This window comes from Xenia sp. Carnegie-2017, unplaced genomic scaffold (assembly GCF_021976095.1).
Source record: "Xenia sp. Carnegie-2017 unplaced genomic scaffold, XeniaSp_v1 HiC_scaffold_23, whole genome shotgun sequence".
NCBI classification, from domain to species: domain Eukaryota; kingdom Metazoa; phylum Cnidaria; class Anthozoa; order Malacalcyonacea; family Xeniidae; genus Xenia; species Xenia sp. Carnegie-2017.
In genome coordinates, this window is record NW_025813486.1 from 13,335,967 (window position 1) to 13,361,437 (window position 25,471).

A 25,471-nucleotide genomic window follows, 5' to 3' on the forward strand; every position below is an offset into this window, starting at 1 on the left:
CCTAGAGTTCCCCATTCAAACCTCAATATAATGAGTTAAATAAGAAATTTGGTACTACAAGTGACAGTTCATAGATATAGAAAAGCTCAGACTTCAAACCATGCAAGTTTATTGTAACCCTTTACCCATCTCCACATCAGTGCCAGCAAATTCACTTTTTGACAAAAAACTCAAAATTTTTTTCTGCAAAAATTATCAGAGTAAAATTGGCAGTTAAGGACAGCTTAATGCCATAAATGTTTATTAGGCATTTCACCAGACTATTATCTTCTGAAAGTATATGCGAAGTGTGCAATATAGCAATCACTAGTAGCATTGTATTTGCAAATACAAACAGAATGTAACCAACATGTCTTTAATTATATAATTACATGAATAATAAAAATTGGTTCATGTGTCATGCTTACTGGTTAAGATAAATATCTTTTCATATGATCAAAGCTCGTTTAAATGTAAAACTGAAATAATTTAGTTTAGAAATTATAATGATCAGAAACCAGAAAAATTACCTAGTGATCATGAAAAATACTTTGCTGTTTTGCCAAATTTCAAGGTTTATCTGCATACATAGAAAGACATTTTTACTTTATAGAAAATGCTTTTCATACATCAATAGCCCTGTGGAATTTATGGCAAACAATCTAGTATGAGCCGTAGATTAACACACCTTTACATCTCTACATGAGGTGTTCAATTGTAAGATAGCAATTGGTGGACTCCCTTATACGTCCGGCCACCCCTCGTATCAGTCGAGACCATTCCAGACTGTCCACTGATCTGGCCATTGACCAATAAAATAAGCGTTTTTGGCGTTCATAGACTCCTTTATCCGTCGAACCAGTCAAGCCACCACGCTTATCAGTAGGTTATTCCAGGTCAATTAAAATTCAACTGATCTGGTTACCAACGAGATATTCATTGGATTAGTCATTAGTTTTCAATAATAAATAAAGCTGGATTTTTATCACGAAGTAAATGCGATAATAAAGTAAGAATAATTAATGAATTTTTAATTAATATGAATAGGTAATTTTTGAATTTCAAACATCAGTCGCGCGACGGATTTGACATACTCTAGATCATTGAGTTCTATAATAACTAGAGCGGCTAACTTTACTGGGGCGAGGATGCCAAAAAAATGGCGGCCAAAGGACGTATTTCCGCTGAAATGATCGCTTTGCAGAAAAATAATATTCTCGACCTCCCCTGGTTTTTTATAGTAAATTGTAAAGAATTTTTCAAAAACAAACACGATATCACAGAATATGGATATCGTTAGTTCCATATTCTGTGACGATTCTTTTTTGGCATTTCTTTTATAATGCCAACACTTCAATCGTTCAATTATTGGATGTCGTAGTTTCCACAAAAAGGAACATATCGCTTCTCACAGGTGAGGTAGTTGTTTGTTTTGTTAGTCCGTCAACGATTGAAAATCAATTATACATGCACTTGAAAAGCCATAAAATACATATTAAAGATCGTATTTTTTAAGACTGACTTGAACGCCAAATATACTGATGTTTTCCTGTTTTTGTGTATAAAATTCTGCATACTTTTCTGTCATTTGTTAATGCATGAAATCGTAAATTTACCCATTTATTTGCAACGAATAAAAGGCGAAATGGCGAAATCTCATTATGGATATAGTATGCAAAAAAATTTGCATAATGAAAACTTACATAATCATAACGAATAGATGAGGTAAGCGTTTATTTTTTATTTTTCTTTAACTATAAATTTAGTGATTATTGTAATACATTGTAGAATAAATACTGGCGTATATTCTCGTACCATCCACACGGTATGTAAATAGGCCACTCAGCTTTTCAGGCATGCCATATAGGACGTATACGTAGACATAGCAAAGAAATGGTCACGATGTAGTCATCGTACCAAAGGCAGGCAACAAGTAATGATAACTGATAATGATTAGTGATAAATGTAGAGCTTGTTAAGTTCTCTTTCTGACAACATGCAGGGAAGATCAAGGAGTAAAGATGACTGGAAGATTTTATTGAGCAGGCAGAGTCTTAAAAAATGATAATGCTGTAAAGATAATTGATTTATTGTCTGCCCTATCCAGAGTTATTTAATTTGATCGTGGTCAAATTCTATGGATGGAGACAATGGATTCACTAAGGATGCCTTGAATGCTTTGAAGTTAAAGTTCATGATCCAAAGAAAGATGGCAAGAAGGTTTTGTGTGTTTTGATGCTTAATGAAATGTCAATTCACAAACATGTAAAATGGAAGGCCATAAAGTTTGTGTCTATGTAAACATTTGTACTGAGATTGATGATGACTCGATGCAGATGTGAAGCTTTAAACTGTATAAGCCATTGGGTTTTATGTAACTTAATGTTTAAATCATGTCATATCTTTATCAAAATATCTTAGTTGAGTGTTGTTTGAATGTTACTAATATCTAATGCACTATACTGAAGCATTAAAGATTCAGTGATGAAACCTTTAAAGTTACTGTACTCTATATTTCTTATATATTTCTTATATTTCTTTAAGAAAAATTTGAGCTTATATACCTATTAGAGTACAGAATGGAGATTTATCATATGCATTATTGCTGCTTTTTTAAAGAAAAGTTTTTCACTTTTCAAAGCTTTTCTACAAATTTTTTGCTTCTTATTTCTTATCATGAGATTGATGATATAGAGGTAATATAATCCAATAACTTTCTAATTTCTAAAAAGCTTTTAAGCTTCTAGCATAAGAGTACGCTACAGGTATGTAATTCACTTGGTTTTATTGCCTTGCTATGACATATCTACTTGCACTTCATCATTCTTGTATGAACAAAACACCAGATGTGGATACTCAGAGAACAAAATGCACTACCAACTGCTTATGAAATTTATTATTGAGGTGAAAACTGTGTTAATCATTCAAATTATAGTGCACTTTTATTGCAAATATAGGAAAAACAAAACAAAGTGAAAAAGAAAGGTAGAAGTATTAAAACTACAAATGAATTATAAACACCATTGGAAGCATAAGTGTTTTGATGATTATTTGCATTTTGCCCAATTCATATATCAATACAACAAACTCAAAATGTGCTACAACTTTACAAGTATATGATGGCCTCTTACTTAAAGTAATTTCTATACAATATTGTTTGTTTTCATTTACCAAACCTATGCAGACTTGAGTCTTTTTGAAATTTCATATGAAACTCAATTACAGAAAATCCGTAAATATCCAGAGATTTAATATGTACTTTTTTAAAGAAACAAGTAAAAATCCTACAATTGTGGCGAAAAAAGCCATTGCCCATTGCATGAAAAGAAGCAAAATAGCAATGATAAAAAATAAGCTAACTTCTCTCTCGTGAACCGTGGAGATGAACAATGATATACTTTTTTGTATAGACTAAAGAGTTAAATCGATCAAACAAGTTTGACGCTGGTAAGAAAACGACGCACATCTGCATTCATACATGTGTAGCTGATATATAACTCTTTCGTCGATAGTTATAAATGCATCCTCGTAGGAGCAGATAACTGACAACCACAGTTGACTCGCTGTTATGAATTTAAGGTTTTTACCTTGATTTTCATCAAAAAATTGCTTGCCGAATCCCAAATACACACATACATTTTCCTCACTCTTTTCTCAGGAGGGAGTGGGAAATTGGAAATATTCGGAAAAGCGGTCAATTTCGGTAAATCTCAGCGGCAAAGGACGAAATCCGCCATTTTTTTGGCATCATCAGATATCTAAGGCCGCGCTTGAGATAACCGCTCCAGTTATTATAGAACTCAATGCTCTAGATCCGCCCCTGGCACATACCTCCAAAAATAGGTAGCTACGCAACTTCCCGTAACATGCATCAGGTTAGACACAAATTTAGGATATACAAAATATGTATTACTCTCATGAAGAAAAACATTGTACAAAAATTTTAATACTCCTCATTACATATTCACAAATAACCTACCCCGTCAATGAAAATGGTATTACTGTTTCAATTTTCCAGATTAATCGCTTGTACACGACACGTCAGAATCTGGAGCAAGACGAGGGCAAGGAAGAATACATGAAATAGCACTTCGCAAGCTATTTCAAGACACTATGAAAACGCCATTCTGTTTGAAAAAAACCCAATAAAGATACAAAACACACGACATACAAAAGACACATGGCTGATCACTTTATAGAATATCCGCACTAAAATTTTTAATACAAGGTTCCTTGTGATACGTACGATGGCAGAGAAAATGCAGAAAATAATTTAAATGAATCATCTTCATTCTTTTCACTGTCACTATAATCGCATTCTCGATCGGAATCATCTTCTGACTCGTCACTTGTTTCAGGCCTTCTTGTTTTTCTCTTTGACTTCTTCTTATGCTTATGTTTGCGATGTTTCCTTTTGTGTTTGCGCTTTTTACGTTTCAGATCTTTATGATCTTCTTCATAGCGTGAAACTTTCCGCTTTTTAACTGCTTCTTTGCGAGAAGATTCGGTTGTTTTCTTTAATGACTTTTGCGATTTGTTTTTCATCGTGTCAGGATTGGAAATCCTTGATTTGTCTTTCGACTTCACAACAGCTTTCTCAGAAATATGAGACTGATCATGTTTAGTTTGTTTCCTGGAATCGTGTGCATGACGTCGTTTTCTGTCGTCCTCATGTCTACCGTGTTTTCGTTCGAGCGACGGAGAACGTGACCGCTCCCAGTTTATTGGTGTGCGCGATTTTGAGCAACTATAAGAACGCGACGGAGATTTCGACCATGATTGCGACCTCGACGAACGTGAGCTAGATCTAGATGAAGACCAAGAAGGTGACCGCTTTCGGTCAAAAGGTGATCGCCGTGAGCCCAGTGAACCACGTCGATCTCTTGGACTTCGCGGGCTGCGATCCCTCTTCGTTCGACTTTTTCTATCGCCACCATCTTTACGTCGTTTTCGTCTATCACGGCAAAGAAAAAAACAATATAAATAACAATGTCACAGCAAACAGAAGTTGCATATATTTGACAACACGTCATGAGGGGTTACTTTACTGAAAGTGGAACTCACACTCTAATTTTATTTTTCATTACAAAAATTTGCACTTTTTATGGAATACGAAAGTTGAAGAATTTTTTTATTCGAATAAAATATCACTTTTTAATAAACTTGCAAAGTTAGTACACATTTTTCCCACGACGGAAAATCGTGAGACTGACGAGAGAAGAACGCATAACGTCACGAGGTGAACAATATCGTTTAAGTAGAGGCAACGAAGAGGCTTTTTGTGTATAGTCGCTTGTTTCATGTGAACCAAAGACACATCTTTAATACTTAGAACAAGAGAGTTCACCTCGTGACGTCAGAATGCATGTCTTCCCCAGGACCCAGTTTCACGGTCGTGGGACAAAATGACAATTGATTATTACGTACTTTACTAACTTTGTAAGTCCATAAAAAGCGTAAATTAAACCGAATGAAAAAATTCTTGCGTTTGTTTGCTTTTTAAATAGCTCAGATTTTCATAATGAAAAAAATTAGGATGTGAGTTCCACATACAATAATCCCTACGCTATCAGGAAGTTCTCACATTAAAGACATTTATCCTTCTTGCTTACAAAACAAATAAGAGGACAATTTTGAAATGCGAAGTAGACTATAAATTTAATCAATTATTTCGTACATTTGTGCTAGTAAACACTAAAAAACAGCAGAAAACTCAACCTTGAAAACTTGAGTAAAAGTGTTAAAAAAGCACATTTTGAGGGGTTGTTCAGGCAGAAATAAAGAATTAAAAATCAATTTATGTAATAACACACACGAAAAATTCTCTTTTTCTGTTTTGAGATGTGCAAAAAATAGGAAATACAAATGCAAAAAAAGGGAAATACCATTACAAAGTAGCATAAGCAAAACGCGTGCTCTGATTAGTCGATGCCTGTGTTTGGATCACGCAATCCAAACATAGAAAGTAACAATGCTGTCGTGACAATTTTCAGCAGGCCTGAAAACAGAGACGATTATTTGCCTAAATTGACTTGAAGTACTTGTCTGGCCTATTAAATGCGTTGGGAGAATTTAGCTTTCACATTTCCGCTCACTCGAATTAAGCTTACAACACTATTCTCGAGTTGTTATTTTACAAAAACATTTACTGGACGGTTTCAAGTGTTTAAATGAGATGATCCAAACACTTGGAAATGTTTCTCGAGTTAAGAAAAGCGTTGCAAAACACTCGCCTTCGGCAATGCAAACACAGTAACCGTTTAAATGTTCAGTGCAAACTTTTTTTAAAAGTACTCGTCCTTCGGACTCGTGCTATTTGATAGTCTTTGAAAAACCGACTCGTGCATATTTTCTTTAAATTACACTCGAAACTATTCTATTACCTATACAAGGCTTACGAGGCTATTTTTGTGCACAAATGACTTCATGCATCACGCAAAGTTAAAGATTCAGAGTTATTTCTCTTTTTAAATTCTTTAGTTTGGTGAAAAGTTACGCTAATCACACAAGGGGAGCAGCAGCAACATTTACGCATGCAACTATTCGTTCATGAAAGAGGTCATGCAAACTGCTAGTTTAAATAACAAATAACTTAAGTTTACGCATCTACAGGTTTAGCTTATTCTTCGCTAATTTCTCTGAAGTTTCCATACTCCAGTGAAATAAAAATTGAGTTTCAACAGCTCATTCCTGCTAGACATAAGCCCTTCAAAATAAAGTTTCCGCAAACAGCTCTCTCATTTTTCGAGGTTGATTTTTCTGTTCGTTGTAAGTGTTTGATTAAAGTTGGGATGCGAAAGTACACACACAATCAAAAATCCAAAACATATTAGGCTAAATTTATGTCTAATAAGAATTTTTAAGTAGTTCACTTTTTTACACCCTCTGTATAAGGAAGCGATAAGGATTAACAACATCACCTAACTATTTGAAATGTTCAAAAACTAAAAACGTGTATAGCGACGACTTTACTGCCATTTTTGAATTTAAAATGGAAGGCCTTCGAGTTTTTTCAAGTGAAAGAGATAAAAGTAAAAAATTAAAAACCCTGGTCGCAAAAATTTAAAAAATTTAAGTTTGCAGTAAACTTCAAAATTGCAGTTTACAGTCTGCAATTTCCCTGCACCTAGTTTAAACCACTGTATACTAATTACTCGGACGGGAAATCCACATCCAAATTACTATATTTCATTAACGAGCGGCCGGGTATCAAGAACATGGATGCCGTCATACCAAATACAGCAAATTTTGGGTGAAAAATTATGTTGCCTCATTCAATGAAAAGTTTTGAACTCCCCCGGAATATTTTTAAATTTCATATTCTTATTGCGCCGTCGTAACTCGTAACAGCAAGTCTTTTCAAAACTTTCTTTCTAAAATGCCAAAATATTGTGCGGTACCTAGGTGCCAAAATAGTGCAGCAAATAAAAAGTTTTCAATGCACCTATAAGAAAGAAAGAATATAATTTTTATGAATGTACTTATTGCTTAACAATTCAGTGCCGTCGCTTTTTTACAGTTACTTTTTCGCTTTTTTGCAATCGCTTTTTTCACTTCATTTTCTTTAATATTTTTCTTATTTTAATTTATCTTTTATCATTACAGTTGATGCTTATAGTCGATGGTTTATATTTCGTGTTTTATCAATGATTTTCACCACCACTCTCCTTTATTTCAAAACTTTCTTTAGCAGGCAAAAAAGTAGCAGAAGCTCGTTTTGTTTGATAACAAATTAACATGACAATCAAAACAAAACAATTTGTGTTGAGGTTATTATATTAGTAAAATTTGTAGTCCTGTAACAAAGAAAAAATACAAAACGAAAACTCAATGAATCGTGTAATAAATCCTTTATTTTCATTTTTTATGGTTTGTCAACAATTTATACAACACAAAACTTATAAAAACATATCCCCATTACCTTTACTTGCCGTATAGTAAAAAACTGCATAGTAATGTAATTGGAAAATATCAAGCTAGTTATTTAGGTGCAAAAATTCTCGGCAAAAATAAAGAAAGTTGAGCCTAGAATCTAGATGGCTGAACAAGAAAGTAGACGACACGACTGTCATATAATGAGCTATCGGGATTCAGCAAACAAAGCCAAAAATCAACAAAACTCATAAGTCATTACCTTTTTCGTCGTACGAATACGTGTCCATCAACTCCGCAATTTTGCACTGATTCGATAAACAAAACAAAAACTTTCGCAGCAGCGTTTTGTAATAAAAAGAACTTGACCACCAACCCCCCCAAAAATTCTCTTTTACAGTTTACATGCAATACTCAGTCAGTTGTCTAGTACTCAATTTAAGTTCAGCCACCAGCAACAGGGGAGTGAATGATAAAAATAATTTTTCAAGCGGAAGTTTTTCACCCAAAGTTTCCTTGTGGCATCCATGTTTTTGATACCGGTGTCCAGACCCCTTTTCCACTCCAAGTAATTTAATACAACTCTATTTTTTAAACTGGGTGAACGCAATTGTATAATCTCTACGCGATAACTAACCTTTCTTGTAGTTTTTGCTTTGCACGATAGAACTCCTCTTCATTCATCATGCCAGCATTAAGATTAGCAAAAGGATGTCTGGTTGGGGGCAACATGGCTGAATGAGCGATATGGTGACCGAACGGTGTTGGAATAGCAGGAACCGTTGGATGTACCAGCGATGTATGATGGAAGGAAGGAGCAGGCACTACGAAGGTTGGTCGATGAAGAGGTGTAGCTACATGCAAGGGGACTGCCATGGATGGGAGAATGCCTTCAGACCTGGTAAATTTCAAAGGGCAGGTTCACTCTTCTAATACTATCTTCATCAAAGTAAACTAATGTGAAAGTGTAAACTGCACATGACTTGTTTTGGGTTTTTATTAATGCTGATAGATCTCAAAAATTGATTTAAAAACTCCCAAATTTGTTTTGGGTAAAATGTGTATTAGCAAAGTTATAACGGCTAGAACAAAGATTTTAGAAGAAAAGCAGCGAAAACTTGGAGACTGGAAGCAAAAATAAAGAAAAGGAAATTATGTAGTTTTTATTGCAATACACTTATCTTGTACCTGCATAGAATTTAAACAGATACAAGAAAGGCAACAGCTCTATGACAACGCATAATTTGCAATATAATTTTTATATAACTAATAATATTATCTTGTGTATAATATTTGTTGAAAGCGACCAAGGACTTTGGGTGCGCTATCTTTTCTAATTCTGTACTTATGCTTATATTGTTAATGGAAATTTTTTTGCATGTAGAAGTTGTTCACTAACTTCATGACGATTGTCTGAATCAATAAAAACTTAGATCAAGTGTCTTGATCAGGAGTGAAAGGAGTGTCTTGAATTTGAGAACATATCAACAAACCTTTGCAAGCGCGGATCAATCATCGTAGCTTGAGTAGGTGGAACCACTCCAGGCGGTAACATTGTGACTGGGGCAGAAGTGACTGTTAAAGACAAAAATATTATTTCCAATCCTCGCAACTCAAGGGTATACACATATGCACAGTTCTGTTAAACATCGCGATAAAAATATGCATACCTTTAGCTACAGTTACTGTGAGCTGCGAAACTGTCGGAGGTGTAGAAGTGCCCGAAGCAGCCTTCTTGGTTTCATCCAACACACGCACAGCGGAAGCTTCTGCATTGGGAGCTGTAACAGGCGTTGATCTGTATAAACAAAAACAATGTGAGAACATTATTTAATTTGTTTATTGCCTCAACAAGAACATATTCCACATCAAATTAAAAGCCAACAACTAAGAATTAATACTCAAAGTTATCAATAATAGTGTAAATGTGTCAATGTTGATATTATGCAAAAAAAATTGGACAAGAGGCAAGGTTTTATACTCTAGACTCGCCTTCAAAGAGTTGTTGAAATGATTACTTATCACATCGGTGTATTTGTACAATTGTATAATATTGTCTTGGGGTTTCTTCGTATGTAAACATGCGTTCGATTTATCGGTTAGGTGAACAAAGTGTCATATTGTGGTAATAATGGATTACTTCATGGGCAGTGAGTGCGTAAGATTTTTGTGCAGAAGGATTGAAAATTACGAGTATTGAATTTTAGCTTATAGTGAAATTTGTCGCTGAAGTGATAGACACAGTTCAAACGCTCCAAAACAATAACTTAATTTGGATGAAAAAAAAACAATAACACAAATAGTTCATTGGGACATACCGGAGCCCTCTATTTCTTGGGACAACGGATTTGGGGCGAGGGCGGAGCCGTTATTTTAGTTCCTACTTGCAAGTTAAACTTATAATGAAACTGTGTGAAATGGGCTAAATGAGCATAATAATGAAACAATTCCGCCTTGTTTAATGGAAATTTTAAATATATCGGAATCCACAATCAAGCTTTTGGCATTTTTGTAAATAATTACTGCAAACCAAACTCAATTTTATGGGTTTGAGCGACATTTGCGGTTGACTAGTTCGTGCTTTGAAACTAATCGTGACCCACTGCTAGGTGTTTTTACGTATGTGAACGTATATTCTGGCAGTTTTCAACAACAGCGATAACAAAAATATTCGACATTTTAGTTGCATATTCGTGGCCAGGAAAACATGTTACTACACATACGTCCAGATCTGAATCAATGCTTTGGCAGGTATAGGGTGAGTCAAAATAAATCACTGCAGCTCAATTTCTGGTTACATTTACATTTCGAAACCGTTGAGACAACTTAACTGGTAAAATATATTCTTTAGAAATTCATCCCTTATAATCCTATTCTAAAACTAGAAATTATTTTGAATTGACAATTGAGCTGATATAACTTATTTTGACTTAAACTGTGCCTACCATTGAATCAGTGTTGTCAATTGTTGGAGAAAGTTTAGTTTTGAAGGACTGCAGTCATGAAATTTTGCTTAGTTACTACATATTTGGCAATGTGATCCAGGCATGAAAACTTAATGCAGACAGATAACAAAGGTTTTCATGCTGTAAAATTATGGACTTAAAATATTTGTTGGATGCAGTAGTTCTTTAATATTCTATTAATTTAATGTGAAGTTGTTGATTTCTTTATTGATTGTGAAACTGTGATTATAGTTAAAATTTAATTCTAATGCAGAACGGTATAGGCTTCTATTTGGTGAGGCATTTGTTGAAAGGGAAATTACTGTTTGGGCATTATAAAACAATTCTGTTGTTTTAGAACAGTCTTGTTTCCTACAAATGTTACTGTTTGTACAAACTTTCATAAAGCATATGAGTCTGATCCAATTTTTTATTCAAGCTTATAAAATTAATGAGTTGGGTAATGACATAACTTCTGCATTTTTTCCCAAATTATAAAGACGAAAGACCACACCAAGTCATTAAATATTTAAAGACCAGACCAAATCATTGATAAGCCAATCGAACATGCCCTGGTTAAAAGTACAGACAACAATTTATATTTCATTCCAAGTAATGTATTTTACCCAGCTGTTCTTCCTCCGTTTATTCTTTCAAATAACAACATATATTTCATATTATTATTACTCAAAACTTGCTTGAAAGCAAATACTTCTTACGTTACAAGTGATAGCAAGAATATAGTAAACCAAGCAATTTGTAAACAACGCGATTGAAAATGTTGTAATGGACTAGTTGCAAGTATAATAAACATTAGTAAAGATTACAGGTAAAAACACATAGGTGCTGTTTTGTAGTATTTCTAAACTAGATGTTACTATCGCAAGGGGAAGTTCTGCCCTTTCCCCCTTGTCAGTAAAAATTTGCAAGGTACAGTCGGACCCCTCAGTGCCACATCTTGGTGTACAGCAATCTAGATGGTTTCATAGGTACGTTTTGATTGAGTTATTTGAATGATTGAGTAATTTTACATGCGAGCCCCTGTAACTTTTAAGATTGCATTGACAAGGAATATTTCGACAAGTTTAGAGCTTTCTTTATATCTAAATAACGTGCCATACGCAGTTTAATGCACTGTTGACCTTATGTGGAGTGAGTGCTCCTGTGCTCAGTGGAAACAAAAGCACGCGTTCTGAAAGCCGACAGACAACTTCCAGCATAAATATCTCTCAAGCTTTACGTCTTTTTTCATTTCACATTTCAAATGATTTTAAAGAAGAAATCATTACCATTTTGAATGCAAACAATTTTTGCATAAGATGTATATTTATATCTCCAAAAATTTTCCTTTAAAATGCTATTTGAGGAGTATGATACATTGTTCACTCAACGGATAAATCGAACGCATGTTAACACACGTAAAAACAGACAATACTATACAGCTGTAGTTTTACTTCCACAATCTTTAAAACATTTGATCGGACCTTATTCCCGATGATTCTCAGCGACTGACATTAAATGTTTAAGTTTTGAAGGAAGATCGAGTCCCCACAAAATCATTGCTAAACTTGCAACATGCGTTTATTTCTCTGTTAAATCCACACAAAAAGAAAACAAATACATGCTTAACATTGAACTCAGAGGAGCACTGTTATCAGAGTGCAAGAAATACAATGTGAACAGAACAAGCTAAATACGGCACGTTGAATCAATTTCATGTGTTTTTCGCCAAACGAAGTATGTACTTATAATTGATGTCGGTGATCACTCGGGCAAATTTAGTATCTACTGTATTACGTTGGTTAGGTCGCATATCTATTCGGATTTCAGACTTTTTAGAATCAAACTAAAACTTATACATAAGTTCCGAAAGGTTCTACTTCACTGAGAATAAGCGCTTCTCTTCATTCCGTAAAATCATCCCCCTCCCCGTACCAGAATTGTCAACAGGCAGACTGACAAAAATCGAGATTTCACCAGTATATAGGTGGCGCAGGGAAATGGGTTGAGACATGTCAAGAAAAGTGTGCTGCCACGCTGGAGCGCGTATGAAAAAACAGGTACGTGCGTACACGTGGGTAGTCAATCAAGTATGTGGCCATAAAGTTAGGTACATAAACTCAACTCTAATATTACATATTAAATAATACTTGCACCTAACTTGTTAGAGATTTAATAAAGTGATATGTGCTCACTGAATAGTCAAATAACCAGGACAAGCAGACAATTTTAAATAGAACAAAATAAAACAAATTCCGAATACAGACATCTCGCTTCTTGATATTCAAGATGATACAAGAGTGTAGACACAGTGTGTGTAATATTTCGTCTTTATTCCAAAGACGTCATCAGACTAATAGTTTACAAAGCAAGCTGTGAAACGTTTGTATAATTATATACAAGCAGAAGTGACAGTTACGCAATTGAGAGAGGTGCAAGACTGAACAATTAGGGAGAATATTCACATTTAAAATAGAGATAATTTCTTACAGGCAACTATTAAGTTGTGGCATATTGCTTTTATGAAAAGAATTATTATAATCACAGCGATATAAGATTTTGGTGTTACTTGGAATTACATTACAAGAATTAAATGGTACGCGTGTGAGATCAGGGTCGGAGTCAACGTCAGGAAGTGAAAAGAGGTGTGAGATGTAGCTGGCGTCTGGACAAATGAGTAAATGTTGCGAGATAGCACTAGAATTATTGTAATTAGCATGTTGGGTTAAGTCTTGTGATCAGGTTTCGTTCAGTTTTGCCTGTGTACGTTTGACCACAACCAGGACACTTAAATTCATATGTAACATTCGCTTTAGAGAATTTTGTTCTTTTTGGGACAGAAAATTGATGTCTTTATTGTTTGATATATAAGTATAGGTTTGATGGGGATTTTTAAAGTAGTTATGCAACGAATGCTTCACTAGGCTTTTTGTGAGGCTTTTTTTATGAAAGTTACTTTTCTGATTAGAATTCTGAAAACAGAATTAAAATTGGCCTTTTCAAACTGTTTCTACTCTTTCTTTTTGTCGATTTTTTGCGAACTTTTGACATTGGCCATGACGTAGAAACGTGTACCGCCTTTAGACACGGCGCATAGAATTAATAGCGACGAGCAGCGATGGAGTGGAGAATGTTGTGTTGCCGGCAGTTTGAACTTAATCAGTTGCGATAATACTCCACAAAGAAAATAATAGCTATCGGCGAATTTTACGCAGAAGATTGAAAACCAAACACTCACCTGGTTTGCCTAGATATGGTATTATAATGAAAATTTTAAGAAGGTCATTGTCAGTATTTTGTTTGGCAGGGTTATTTTTAGCTGAAACTTTGGTTTTGAGTTTATGAATCAAGAATTACTGAACGAGGGAAACCATTGCATGACATGACATAACGTCAATGGACTATGGAAATTACGGAATATGACAAGTGTCGTGAAAAGTACCATTCTAATCTATATTGCATTTACCAAACGCCCTTCCTTAGATTGCATGTCACGTGACTGTACTCACATCGTGCGCTCAGATTCATTGTCATAATGATGATATTACGCACTACGCACTACAAGATTAATAAACTGCCGTAAACTTGCGATAAAAAAGCACAAATGAGCAATCGAGATACTATAAAATAAGACCAAAAATATCTCAAGTTGAGTTACTTAAGGGGCGACATTGTAATTTAACTTAATTTAGCAAACTAAGTTTGATCATTCTTAGCCGAAAAATTTTGCTCAGAAGAATAATGAGAAAACAATGTGTAATAGTTCAGATATCGAAACAACATGCGATATTTTCATATTTTCCCGAGAAAACAGCGAACATACAAAGCGGCATTGTTTGTCGTCTCCCGCAAGTCCGACTATTTCCGAGGAAATCGACGGACAGTGTAGCATAGTAGTTAGCCGCGCATGCTCAGCCGCTACCCACAAAAAACAACAGTTAGGAAATATCGCTATTTCCACCAAACGTTTTGGCAAATATCGCTATTTCCACCAATTTTTGGCGCTTGCGAAACAGCGTTAACTGTTCAGTTTTTTGATACACCCTGTATAATGACTGACAACAAACAACCGTCACTTGGCTCATATTTTAGTCACAAAAATGCCTATTGGTTCCACTTAATAAGAGCCCTTACGCAGGAGCCCGTGATCCTTTATTATAGAATCAATATATTAGTAATATTACATAATACACATGGAATTAAACTTACTTTCCCTGCTCTTCATCTCTGTGTCCATTTGTTAAAGACATGGTTGTACCCAATCCTCCCGCCTCAAATCCTGAAGACTGGATCTTAATAATTGCCTAAAGTAGAGCAAAACGGCTTTAGTGAAAAAATCACACTTATCAAGAACCGAGAAATATCGACAATTGGGGAGAGATTCACACACGCATGTTCTATTAGCTCCTATTGAAATTAATTGGGATAACGAATTATAACATAAAAATATATGAATATGAGAACAGCCCCCTCCCCCCATTATCAATCTTCTGCAAGGTTTCTTTATAAATGTTTTTCTTTCCAATGTGGCGAGGAAGTAAGCCCAAAAACGAACAATCTAACATTTTGTTTCACTGCATTTCTAAGAAACAGTTATTTATACTGATACTTTTTTCTTTCTGCAGCCTCTTGCAAACAAAAAACCCCAATAGATTTAAAAAACACTATGTCTATGGCGCTATTCCAAAAACGTTTATCACCAACTGTCGGGAGCTTACCTGTCTTAGATGCTTGTTGACAACAATGGAGGCAGGAAATACTTCTTCCGAGTGACATGAAAAACACACGTGATCGTTTTCTAATAAATATTTCTCTATACCTAAACATAACATGACAAATGAAGACAATAAGACAACAACATATGCAGAAGAATATTTTAGGAAAAAATACTAAGTACTTGTAAATTTTGCTACCTTTCAAGATGGCGGCTTGTCACACTTATTACAATAGAATTTCGGGAGAATCTAGTTCTTAGTTCTAATTCATTGGTGAACATCGAGACACATCATCTCAGCAAGAAACAATCGAATGGCAATGACTGAGTACGGTGTGCAATATACTTATGAAGCAAAAGTACTTGATTTTTGCCATGCAGTTGAAATGAATCATCTCCAGTATTGACGTATTGACAGTGCATAAAAATACAAATCTATGACGCTTTCTCAAGAAGCTTTTAACATATATACACTAACAACCAAATCTTAGCAAACAAATGCAACCACACAATATCATATTACTTTACTTCCTCTTCAACATTCCATCAAACTTAGTACGTAGTCTCCAGTTGCACGTTGGCTGTTGCCTGCCTATGACACGTTACTTATGATAAATTCATCATATCATATTTCGTATTATATTTTTTATTCAACACTGTAAATAACAAGGTGCAAGCTGCTCAAAAGATCTCTTTCTATTATAAAAATGTTTACTATGAATTTGTCGTTTGTCTGAAATGTCCAAACTCCTCACTCTTTAAACAGGTGACTTACAGTTATCGCAGAAGCTCTCCCCACAACAAGGAACAACAACTGCATTCTTCATAATATTCTTACACAATGGACAGAAATACTCGGGTGGAACGGGTTTCTCGTTTTCTGCTTGACTGGTAATGGCCGCCGGTCGTTTCTTTAACGCCGCTTGTTCGTACGCAATGCTAAATAAATTTGAAAAGTTGAAGTTCAAAAATGATTTAATATTCAAACTCGCCTCCTACATCAAGCCACAATCGAAGAAATATACTGATGTTGAAACACGAGTCTTTAAATACTCTGTCAAGTGCTACAAGATGCGGAAGATAGCTTATGATAAAATTCCAGTCATTTTTTACTCCAGTCTACTCGAGTGTCTTCATCTCAAAAAATGTTAGGCTAAAACTTTACTTCTCGTATACTCCAGTCTGGCATCTTCGTAAAAATTGAGTCATAACACTACTTTCTAGTAATGCTAGATAGAACAACTAGTTTTCAAAGCTTTAATAAATGGATTAATGCAGTGGTGGATCAATGTTAATTTTACAGGAGAGCTGCAAATTATTCAAGGGGGTGCATCGTTATCCAAGCTAAAGTTGCAAAGGCCCCGGTCTACTGTGAATTTTTAGGCTTACATAAAAGTGAACTTTGCGTAATGAAAGTGCTGTTAGCTTTTTAAAAAATTTGAAATGAAAGCGCGTTTAGTAATTTGTTTCAATTTTAATGTTTGAATGAAACCCGCAGGATATTTGTCACTTGCAAATGGTGATAGTTTAAAAGACGTAATTGGCTTTGAAATGATAAGTGTACAATTCCATTGCCTCTAATACTGCTATATTAATCGTACGTGATACCCCTACTGTACGTGATACTGTACGTGATACCCCTATTGTACGTGATACCCCTATTGTACGTGATACCCCTTTAGAACTTTTCGGAGTTGATGCTAGAGAATTTAGGGGGTTGGGGGATGCCCACCCCTCACCACCAGAAAATCTGCCCCTAAATTAAAGACACGCAACCCTTGAAAGTGAAACTTACTGGTCAACAATCGGTACACCATGTTCTCCAGTTTCAGGCACCAACAAAGCTCCTTTCTGACCAGGCTTTTCCGCGGGACGAAGAAAGCTCTTAGGGATTCCAGTTGTTCGTCGTATCTTTAGGTCATAATTTGGATCCTGTAAACGAGATACAACATTGAAAAACAAGCGGTAAAGAACTGACACTAACAACGTCACGACCGACAGCTTAAACGTAACAAGAGAGATTGGAACATAATATACAGCACGAAATAGAGCAATATAAAATAATGCGAGTAACGTCATAGACAGCAGCCGCAACGTCACAAGTGAGGGTAAATTAAACAGTGCAAGACTAAACAATGGGTTGTTAAAGAAGGCTGATGAGGTCATAACGAAAGCTTTAACCTTTTGTTTTTGACTTATTTCTAGTAGGACCACATTTATTGAGCTGTTTACTTGACCAACAATTATGCATAACCAGAACGTGGGTTAGGGGGGGGAGAATTATATATGCTAGGTTAATCCAATGTAATATGTAATGCCATTGCCCAATGATGACAAATGAATATAAATCATGAACAAAACATGATAAACTCACGTTATTCTTGGGACAGTTTTGAATCCAGTGTCCAGGTTTGCGACATCGAAAGCACATATAGTGTGGCGGTGGAGGTTGACGGGCAGCTGGATTAAAATGTCGACCTTTTGCTTTTGCATAGCTATAGAAAAAATATTCATAATTACATCGAATATAATTATAATAAATATTATGATTAATTAAAATTATATAATTATATCATTATAATTAAATATGAGAGCGATTAATAATATCGCTGTTAACTAAATTGGGTCATATTGGAGAGAAAATACCACAAATGTGAACAAGCTATATAGCCATTTTGTATACCATACAGGAAGTATAATAAAATAGAGACAGTTCGTAAGTTATGAATAAGTTGATTAGTCGGCAAAAAATAGAAATTTTGATTTTGGCGCAGGCCAATTCGAAAAATCGTTATTTTTTTGACGAGAAATTTACAGTCAGATGAACCATAGGAAGTCCAACTACTTATTTCAACAAAAGGTGTTTTGTAAACAATACGCGGTAGTCAATTTACTAACATTTTCCTAGCTGTCTATTTTTCAAACACCCTGTATATAAGCATTAACGAAGTGTAAATGTTGGTTTGATCATAAATACAATGGTCGTTTTAATTTTGCAAAACTCGCTAAAAACATTGCAACGTCCCGGTTATGTCATGAAAACAGTTCCAATGGCCTTAATGAGCAACCAATAGCCCGTCGCAGTTTAACAGACCTATTTCTACACCACATCAACATAGGATAGTAAACGAGGAATTCGTGTTGTTCTCGTAAGCAGAATTCGTTATGGGAAACAAATATGCTCCATTACTACGAAAACTTCATTATGACATTTTAAAAAAAAAGAACGTACGATGATGGATCCCAGTCTTCTCCAGCTTGATTCATCATCGCAGCAATCTTGTCTTCTTCGGACGCATTTGCTGACGCCAAATCTGCGACCTGTAGAAGCACACACACAAGTACATGAATATAAGAAAAATCCAACAAGGTTTAAAGTCTCAATGCCAAATGCACACATGTGATCGAAAAACAATACCAGACTTTTACTAAGGGACAATACAATGGCACAACATGGGAAACAAACAAGCGAGAACAATGGTCAAGGAAACTCGTGAAGGAAATTAATAAAGGAAAGCCTGCAAATAAGCTTCCTTCTCAAATTGAAAATGAAGTTGTATGATACTAATAAAGGTAAAACTAAATGTTGTAAGTTAATTGACTTTGCTCACTGAGAAGGAGTGAGTTGTAATCTTAAATATGCAACTCTTATTGCTATTGTTTACAATACAAGTCTCCTTCGCAGTGGCGTGGCCAGCCTTTTAGTTGTTATGTAAATATTTCGACGTAGCCTCATCAAAATTTATCAAGCACGACCATACTTGCATAGTCACTGCTCCCTTCCTTTACGACTTGCATGTAAGTAATACTCTATGTCGAGAACAATTTTCTTAGCAATTTTCTTTTGCACAATGAACTAAAACTACCAATGACGAACCAGCGCGTATAGGTGGAGTCGCTTTCTTTACAGTAAACCCACTAACCTTGTTAAGCTTGCTCAATGGCACAACTGGTGGGTCGTCTGAGCTCTCGGTCTTCTCAAAGTGAATGAACAATAAGTATGTTTGCAAGTACAAAAATGCAATTAAAAAGGCACGAGAATTGTGCACAATCGAAGATGGTCAACCCTTCGTAAAGACTTTCAATCAATTTATAATAATGCGGAATAGAAAAATTGGTCAGCCTTTTCAGGATGTAGAAATCCGGAAATTCCTATGTTTTAGAATTTGTTAAAATAGTGAAAATCAGTAAAAATTGCTGATTGGAGGGGTTTACCAACTACATAAAAAACTTAAACAACATTAGAGTGACAGTGCAACTGTAACGGAAGACAAACGAAATTGAATAATGTTCATAATGATGTTTCCCTAAATAAAAGAAAAACACACTAATTGTGTTATTAAAGCGTGTGAAATTATTGCAACCTAGGCTAAGCTAAATCGTTTATTATCTAATGTTGTTCTGAGTAACAACAGTGTGGTGTAAGTACTGCTTATCTGTACCATGGAACATCTAAACAACACTTATTTTCAATCTACCATAAACAGTTTCCCAAAAGGCTGTCGAACTACTACCATTTTTTCTTACGAAGAATTAATAGGTTTGGTTGCGAATGTTAACGTCAACAATTTTTTAGAAAAGTTTTTGCCATTATTCAAGCCATTTATCAATGCTCTTGAATATTGTCAAAGTAAACCAACTCTTAACTAATTGACTCACGGATACTCCGTAGGGGTATTTGTAAGTCATATGTATTACTCTGGCTTTTGTTTACTTCCAGCCTGCTTTGCGCCTAGAAACCGGTATAACCGTTATAGAATGGCGACTATTAAGATTTCTCAAGACCCGGTAAAACAGGATACTGATTTGCACGCTTATTATCGAAGTACATTTAATTTTCATTTTATCAAAATATAACTGTTCTAATTGCTTGACCGCCTCTTACACTGAATGGTTTCTGAAACGTTGTTTTTTCTACATATTCTTTATTCACAATACAAATCATGACTAAAGCAAAACACGTGCAGTCCTGCACGTCAACTGTCAACAAATTTAATGGAAAAGGATATAATCACCGTAGCAGAACCGTACAACTTTAGCAGTGAGATATGAGTAAGTTATTATAACCGAGCGACGAAATTAACGTCTAATTTTTCTTTAGCAGTTTTCATCAACGTACGTTGCTTTAAATTATTTGTTAGTATGTACCCTTCTGTCTATCCGTGATTGGTCTCATCAAGACCTTGATTTTCAAAAAAGACAACACTCCTATATATCCTCAAACGTATCAAAAATTTAATTTCACATGTTTTCGACCTTTCCCGTTCTAGAAGTTTGTAATAATAGCTTGCGTTCAATGTACGAATGACATGTTGATAATTTGAAGAATGTGTGTCAACCGTGCATTGCACGTTAAGCAGAGCGCCATGGCCATTTTGTGTGTGGAGAAAATGGCAGATTTCGTTGTTGCAGTCCATGCAACGATAATAATTAATGTAGAAGAGTTTTTAATGAATGCTTTTTTGCTTATTTCCAGATAAATTAGAGGAGGTAGTGACGAAACTGAATTCAGTGTACCGCAAACTTAAAAATAACGATGTAAGCATAAACAATAGCGCGCAATGCACCTTGCTTGACACACATTTTTTTAAGGGCGTGCTTTCATTTGAGGTAAAAACCATCAAGACGGTGAATTGAAAATCAGTTTGAATTATTAGTCGAACTTATTGAAATTGAGATTGTCACAAACGCTTAGTAAGGGATTTTGCGGCAAGAGAAAAGAAACTTGAGAGAACATGAAATTAAAGAGAGCCATCAACGATAAAAGACGGTATGACTCGATATAAGTCAATAAGGTAGCCAGGCCCCATCTTCATGTTAAAAATAACAACAATCATATAAACAGCAGATCTTTTCAAATTCTAAAGCAATAATTATCGAATAAGTAAACCAACAGAACAGATACTAAAGAAGAATTCTTAAAAAACATAATTTAATCATCAATAGGATGATTGTAGTTGCTCAATATTTAACAACAAATGCGTTACCCATGATGATTAATCTGATGATTTAATTAAGTTTGCAAATAAGCATCCCTTCATAGAGATTCAGTTGTTTTATGCAGTTGACAATCGACATGCAGGAATTTAAAATTTTCTTTTTCCATTTGTATCATTGTAATTTTCTTAACCAGAAGATAGTACAGATACTCAATTATATCGTTTCATAGTGTCTTTTATGGATGATGGTTCTCGATTACCTCAAATAATTATGTGCAACGTTTTAGTGTACAATATAGAGAACACTAATTATTGCTAATTTTACAGATTTGAAGAAAGAGTTTCAAGTCAAAGAGCAATTATCTAACTGGCGCGCAAGAAATAACTTTAATATCTCAACATTTTATAAATGCATAAGATATAACAGCACGGATACTCCAAGCTTTTCTGTTGTTTACAATGTTCATACTAGTATTACTTTTTCACCTCACTGCTAACACCAGAGAGGTGAAAACATTATCTCAGTATCCCTAACTATTGACCATGAAGACCATCTGTAACCCTCAAAAACCTCTTTCCCTAATTCTATATTTTGACGTCGACAGCTCATAAGTTAGAAGTATATAACAATTCATTATAGGAAATTCTTTACAGTTAATCAACCTGCATGTATATGACAAACAGTGCTTATATATGGATACTCATGTGCCATTTTAAAATCACTTTCACGACGTTTTTACCGACGCATCAAAGTTTGCATAATTACTGAAAGGTGGTGAAAAGTATTTTAGTAATTGAAAAAAGCCCTGGCTGTTTTGATTTGGAAAACTCCATCAAACAAGAAGGTGCATAAGCCAAAGCTGGCTAACACTCAGCACTTTAAATGACCTAATAAACGCCCGGGGCGCTTAAAAATTCTAGCAGTTTTAGGGTTGACGTTAAGAAATACTAGGCGTTTAAAAGAGTGTTGTCTAATGTCAACAAATGATAACAATTCTAAGACTAAATGCAGTTTCTGAGCCCAATTAACCACTTAATTTTAATATTATTATCAAAATAGTAATGTCACAAGGAGCATCTATTACACAGGGCGCGTTTATTACAGAGAAACGTCTAAAACTGACCAACGCTTGAATGAGGCATTTATGAGATACGAGGCGTTTAGTTGATGGAAGCGACTATCGGATAGTTTACAGTAAACAGCTTTGACATTGAATTTATGATTATTATTTTGGCCAGTACAAAAAATGAAGCTTGCACAAATTTAGCAATCCCAATACGCAAAGCAATGTAAGTTGGAAGTAGGTCCAATTTATGAGGGCAAAAGTGCTTTCCAGTTAAGTATATTGAGGTTCAATATACTAAACATTACAAAATTTGGGTCATTTTTTAGCAACACCATTAAGAAGACAGTTTCTCGTTCATAGACATTGATCCAACAAAACAAAATCTCTGGCTTCTAGCCATTTAACTGTGAAATAATGCTGATACTTTGTTGTCTAATACTTCAAACAGCAATCATCAACCTTACTGGGTTATCTTAGCAAATAATTTCAGCAATCAGGCTGACAAGAACCAAAAGTGCCTTTGTTTGTAAGTGCTATTGCACATTGTACTTTCGGCTTATAAGTTTGCTTTCAAGAATAAAAGGATTTGCTAAATTAAAAACCATGGTATGGTACAATATGAAACATTTAAAACTGTGCAAAATTACAATCAGTGTAGCCGAAAATTCTGTGTTTTTTTAAAAAATGACGAAAATCAACAATAGAAGATAGAATCAAACTTTTAGCATTTAAAGATGAAATACTTTTGGAGCCTCAAATACATTGGCAATGCAGCCTTAAGCACAAGATCACCAAGTAATTTTAGCCATTCTCATGACAAATTGGTGAGATATTGTTAATACAACACCCCCAGATCTTGTGTGTGGTTTTCAAAGAAATGGGTTTGCATAACAATGAAATATGCATGTAGACACACATACACACAAACACTCAAAAAGCAAAATCAATTTATTCTGACCAAGTTGCTCACACAACAAGGTGCAGCAAAACATAGAAAACTTGAAAATAAAATGTTTATTAAAAAAGAACAATCTTTGTACAACAAAGCATTTGTTACAAAGAAATCAACAGAATTCCCACAAATATTGACATGAATTGTATTTCTTATATAATTGCAGGCAGAAAAATGAATAAGGGAGGGTAGGTGGGGCTAAGTTGCAGACAGACTTCTGGACCTTACAAAAGACTACAAGTCAATATCTGTGAGAATATTTAACTATAAAATAAAACATATCACGTACTGGTTTAGATGCCTCTCCGGTCGACTGTGGTCTTTCTCTGTGATAAAATGAAAGAATTTAAATAGCAAATTTAAAATCCAAGCACATCTGCAACAAAATTACTATCATGAATACATACGCTGCAGTCATTGCCTTTTGCTTTGGTCCTGAACGAGTTCTACGGACTATCACTGAAGCATTTTTGGTATTTGAGTGACATTATCTGTGTATACTGTAAACACAAAAGTTTTAAACACATTAAGAAAATTGCAAGTCTACTTTAGTTTCTGTTGTTTCACAATTTTCCATAAAATACACATGATATCATAACAGATTTAAATCTTTTCCATTACATTTATATATAACCAAACACATATTAAATACAAAAAGTTCTCACTTTTTTCATAACAAGTATATTATATAATACATGGACTCAATGCAAAACTAAGTTATAAAACCATGTTTACAATCAGGAAAGTATTTAATATGAACCTAATGTCACTAAAAGTTTCTGTTCACAAAACATTACATTATGTTGCATGTTTTCATGAAAATATTTAAAGCTGGCAGGAATGCAATTCATCATCATTACATAAACAAGGCATTACAATATAATTGCACAATTATATAGTCATTCAGGGCCGGTTGTATAAAAGTAGTTAACTTTAACTATAGTTAACGATAACTACCGTAGTTAACTCCTTAACTGTAGTAACTTAACTGCTCGACCTAACTGCGTTGCACAAAACGTAGTTTGTCGGATAGTTAAGTAACTGCGTAGTTAACTTTTGTGAAAATTGCGTGGGGTGTTGTTTACGTAAAATGACATAAGTGTAAACAATTCATGCATAGTAATGGCGGGCAAGTGAACTATAAAATGACTTCAAAATCAAGAAAAATCTCTTGGCTTATATAAAAATCTTAAAATATGGCAAACTATTGTCGTTTTTACGGATGTTGATGATGCGAAAATAAAATTTAATAAACGATTCACGGTGACATGGTAACCGGATTAAATTGTAGCATATACTTTGGACTTTTCACAAGAAAATCGACCCTTATCTTCTGTGTAATACAGTACGATGTGGATGAATGATATGAATCTCGGCAAGGACTGCTTTATTTCATGAACCAATTATATATAATGCACTTGGGCCAACGAAACAATGAACTGTTCTCAAAGTGATTCATATTGTGTTCTTTGTGCAAGGATTTAAATAATTGAATGGCCTTGCTTTTACAGAATTAAAAACTGAGAGATTGAGGGTAACAAAGGAAAAGGTTGTTTCGTTTCACTTTATAACAGCTGGGTAAAATGCTTGAAAGAAATGTGCTTGCACAGACATAAGTCACACAGTGATGGACTTTTTTATTATTAGAACACATTTCATTGAGTCATCATAGTTAGTAGCAATGTAATCCAGCAACTGTCTTTTCTCTGCTTGTGACATGTTATAATCACAGCCATACACAAAATCTTTTTTTGTTTTTAATTCTGCCTTGCAAAAAACTGAGTTATAAAAATTATTGGGTATATTTGTTAATGAGCCTTAGCTATGAAACTTTTATTTATGCCTTTGTGATTTATTAGCTTATTTTTGCCTAAAGCTTGGGAGTTTTATTCATTTTTTTTTTATTTTTTAAATCATCAAACAGTAGTTAGATCTTTATTGGCAGGCAAGATTGCATGTACATTAAAAATAAAAATTTTTACATAAGAAATACTTGATGAAAT

General features: G+C 34.6%; 1 protein-coding gene across 1 annotated transcript; it reads right to left on the reverse strand.

Moving 5' to 3' along the window:
- Positions 1-4,197: 4,197 nt before the first annotated feature.
- LOC124449150 (E3 ubiquitin-protein ligase RBBP6-like) lies at positions 4,198-23,933 on the reverse strand. Its single transcript, XM_047000101.1, has 13 exons — positions 23,876-23,933; positions 23,758-23,794; positions 19,434-19,484; positions 18,743-18,831; positions 17,885-18,005; positions 17,306-17,442; positions 16,286-16,449; positions 15,515-15,615; positions 15,006-15,100; positions 9,522-9,649; positions 9,345-9,426; positions 8,489-8,749; positions 4,198-4,933 (listed from the first exon to the last, which is right to left on the reverse strand). Exons 1-13 carry the CDS (start codon positions 23,884-23,886, stop codon positions 4,198-4,200), a joined length of 2,013 nt encoding a protein of 670 aa, XP_046856057.1. The 5' UTR covers positions 23,887-23,933.
- Positions 23,934-25,471: the final 1,538 nt, after the last annotated feature.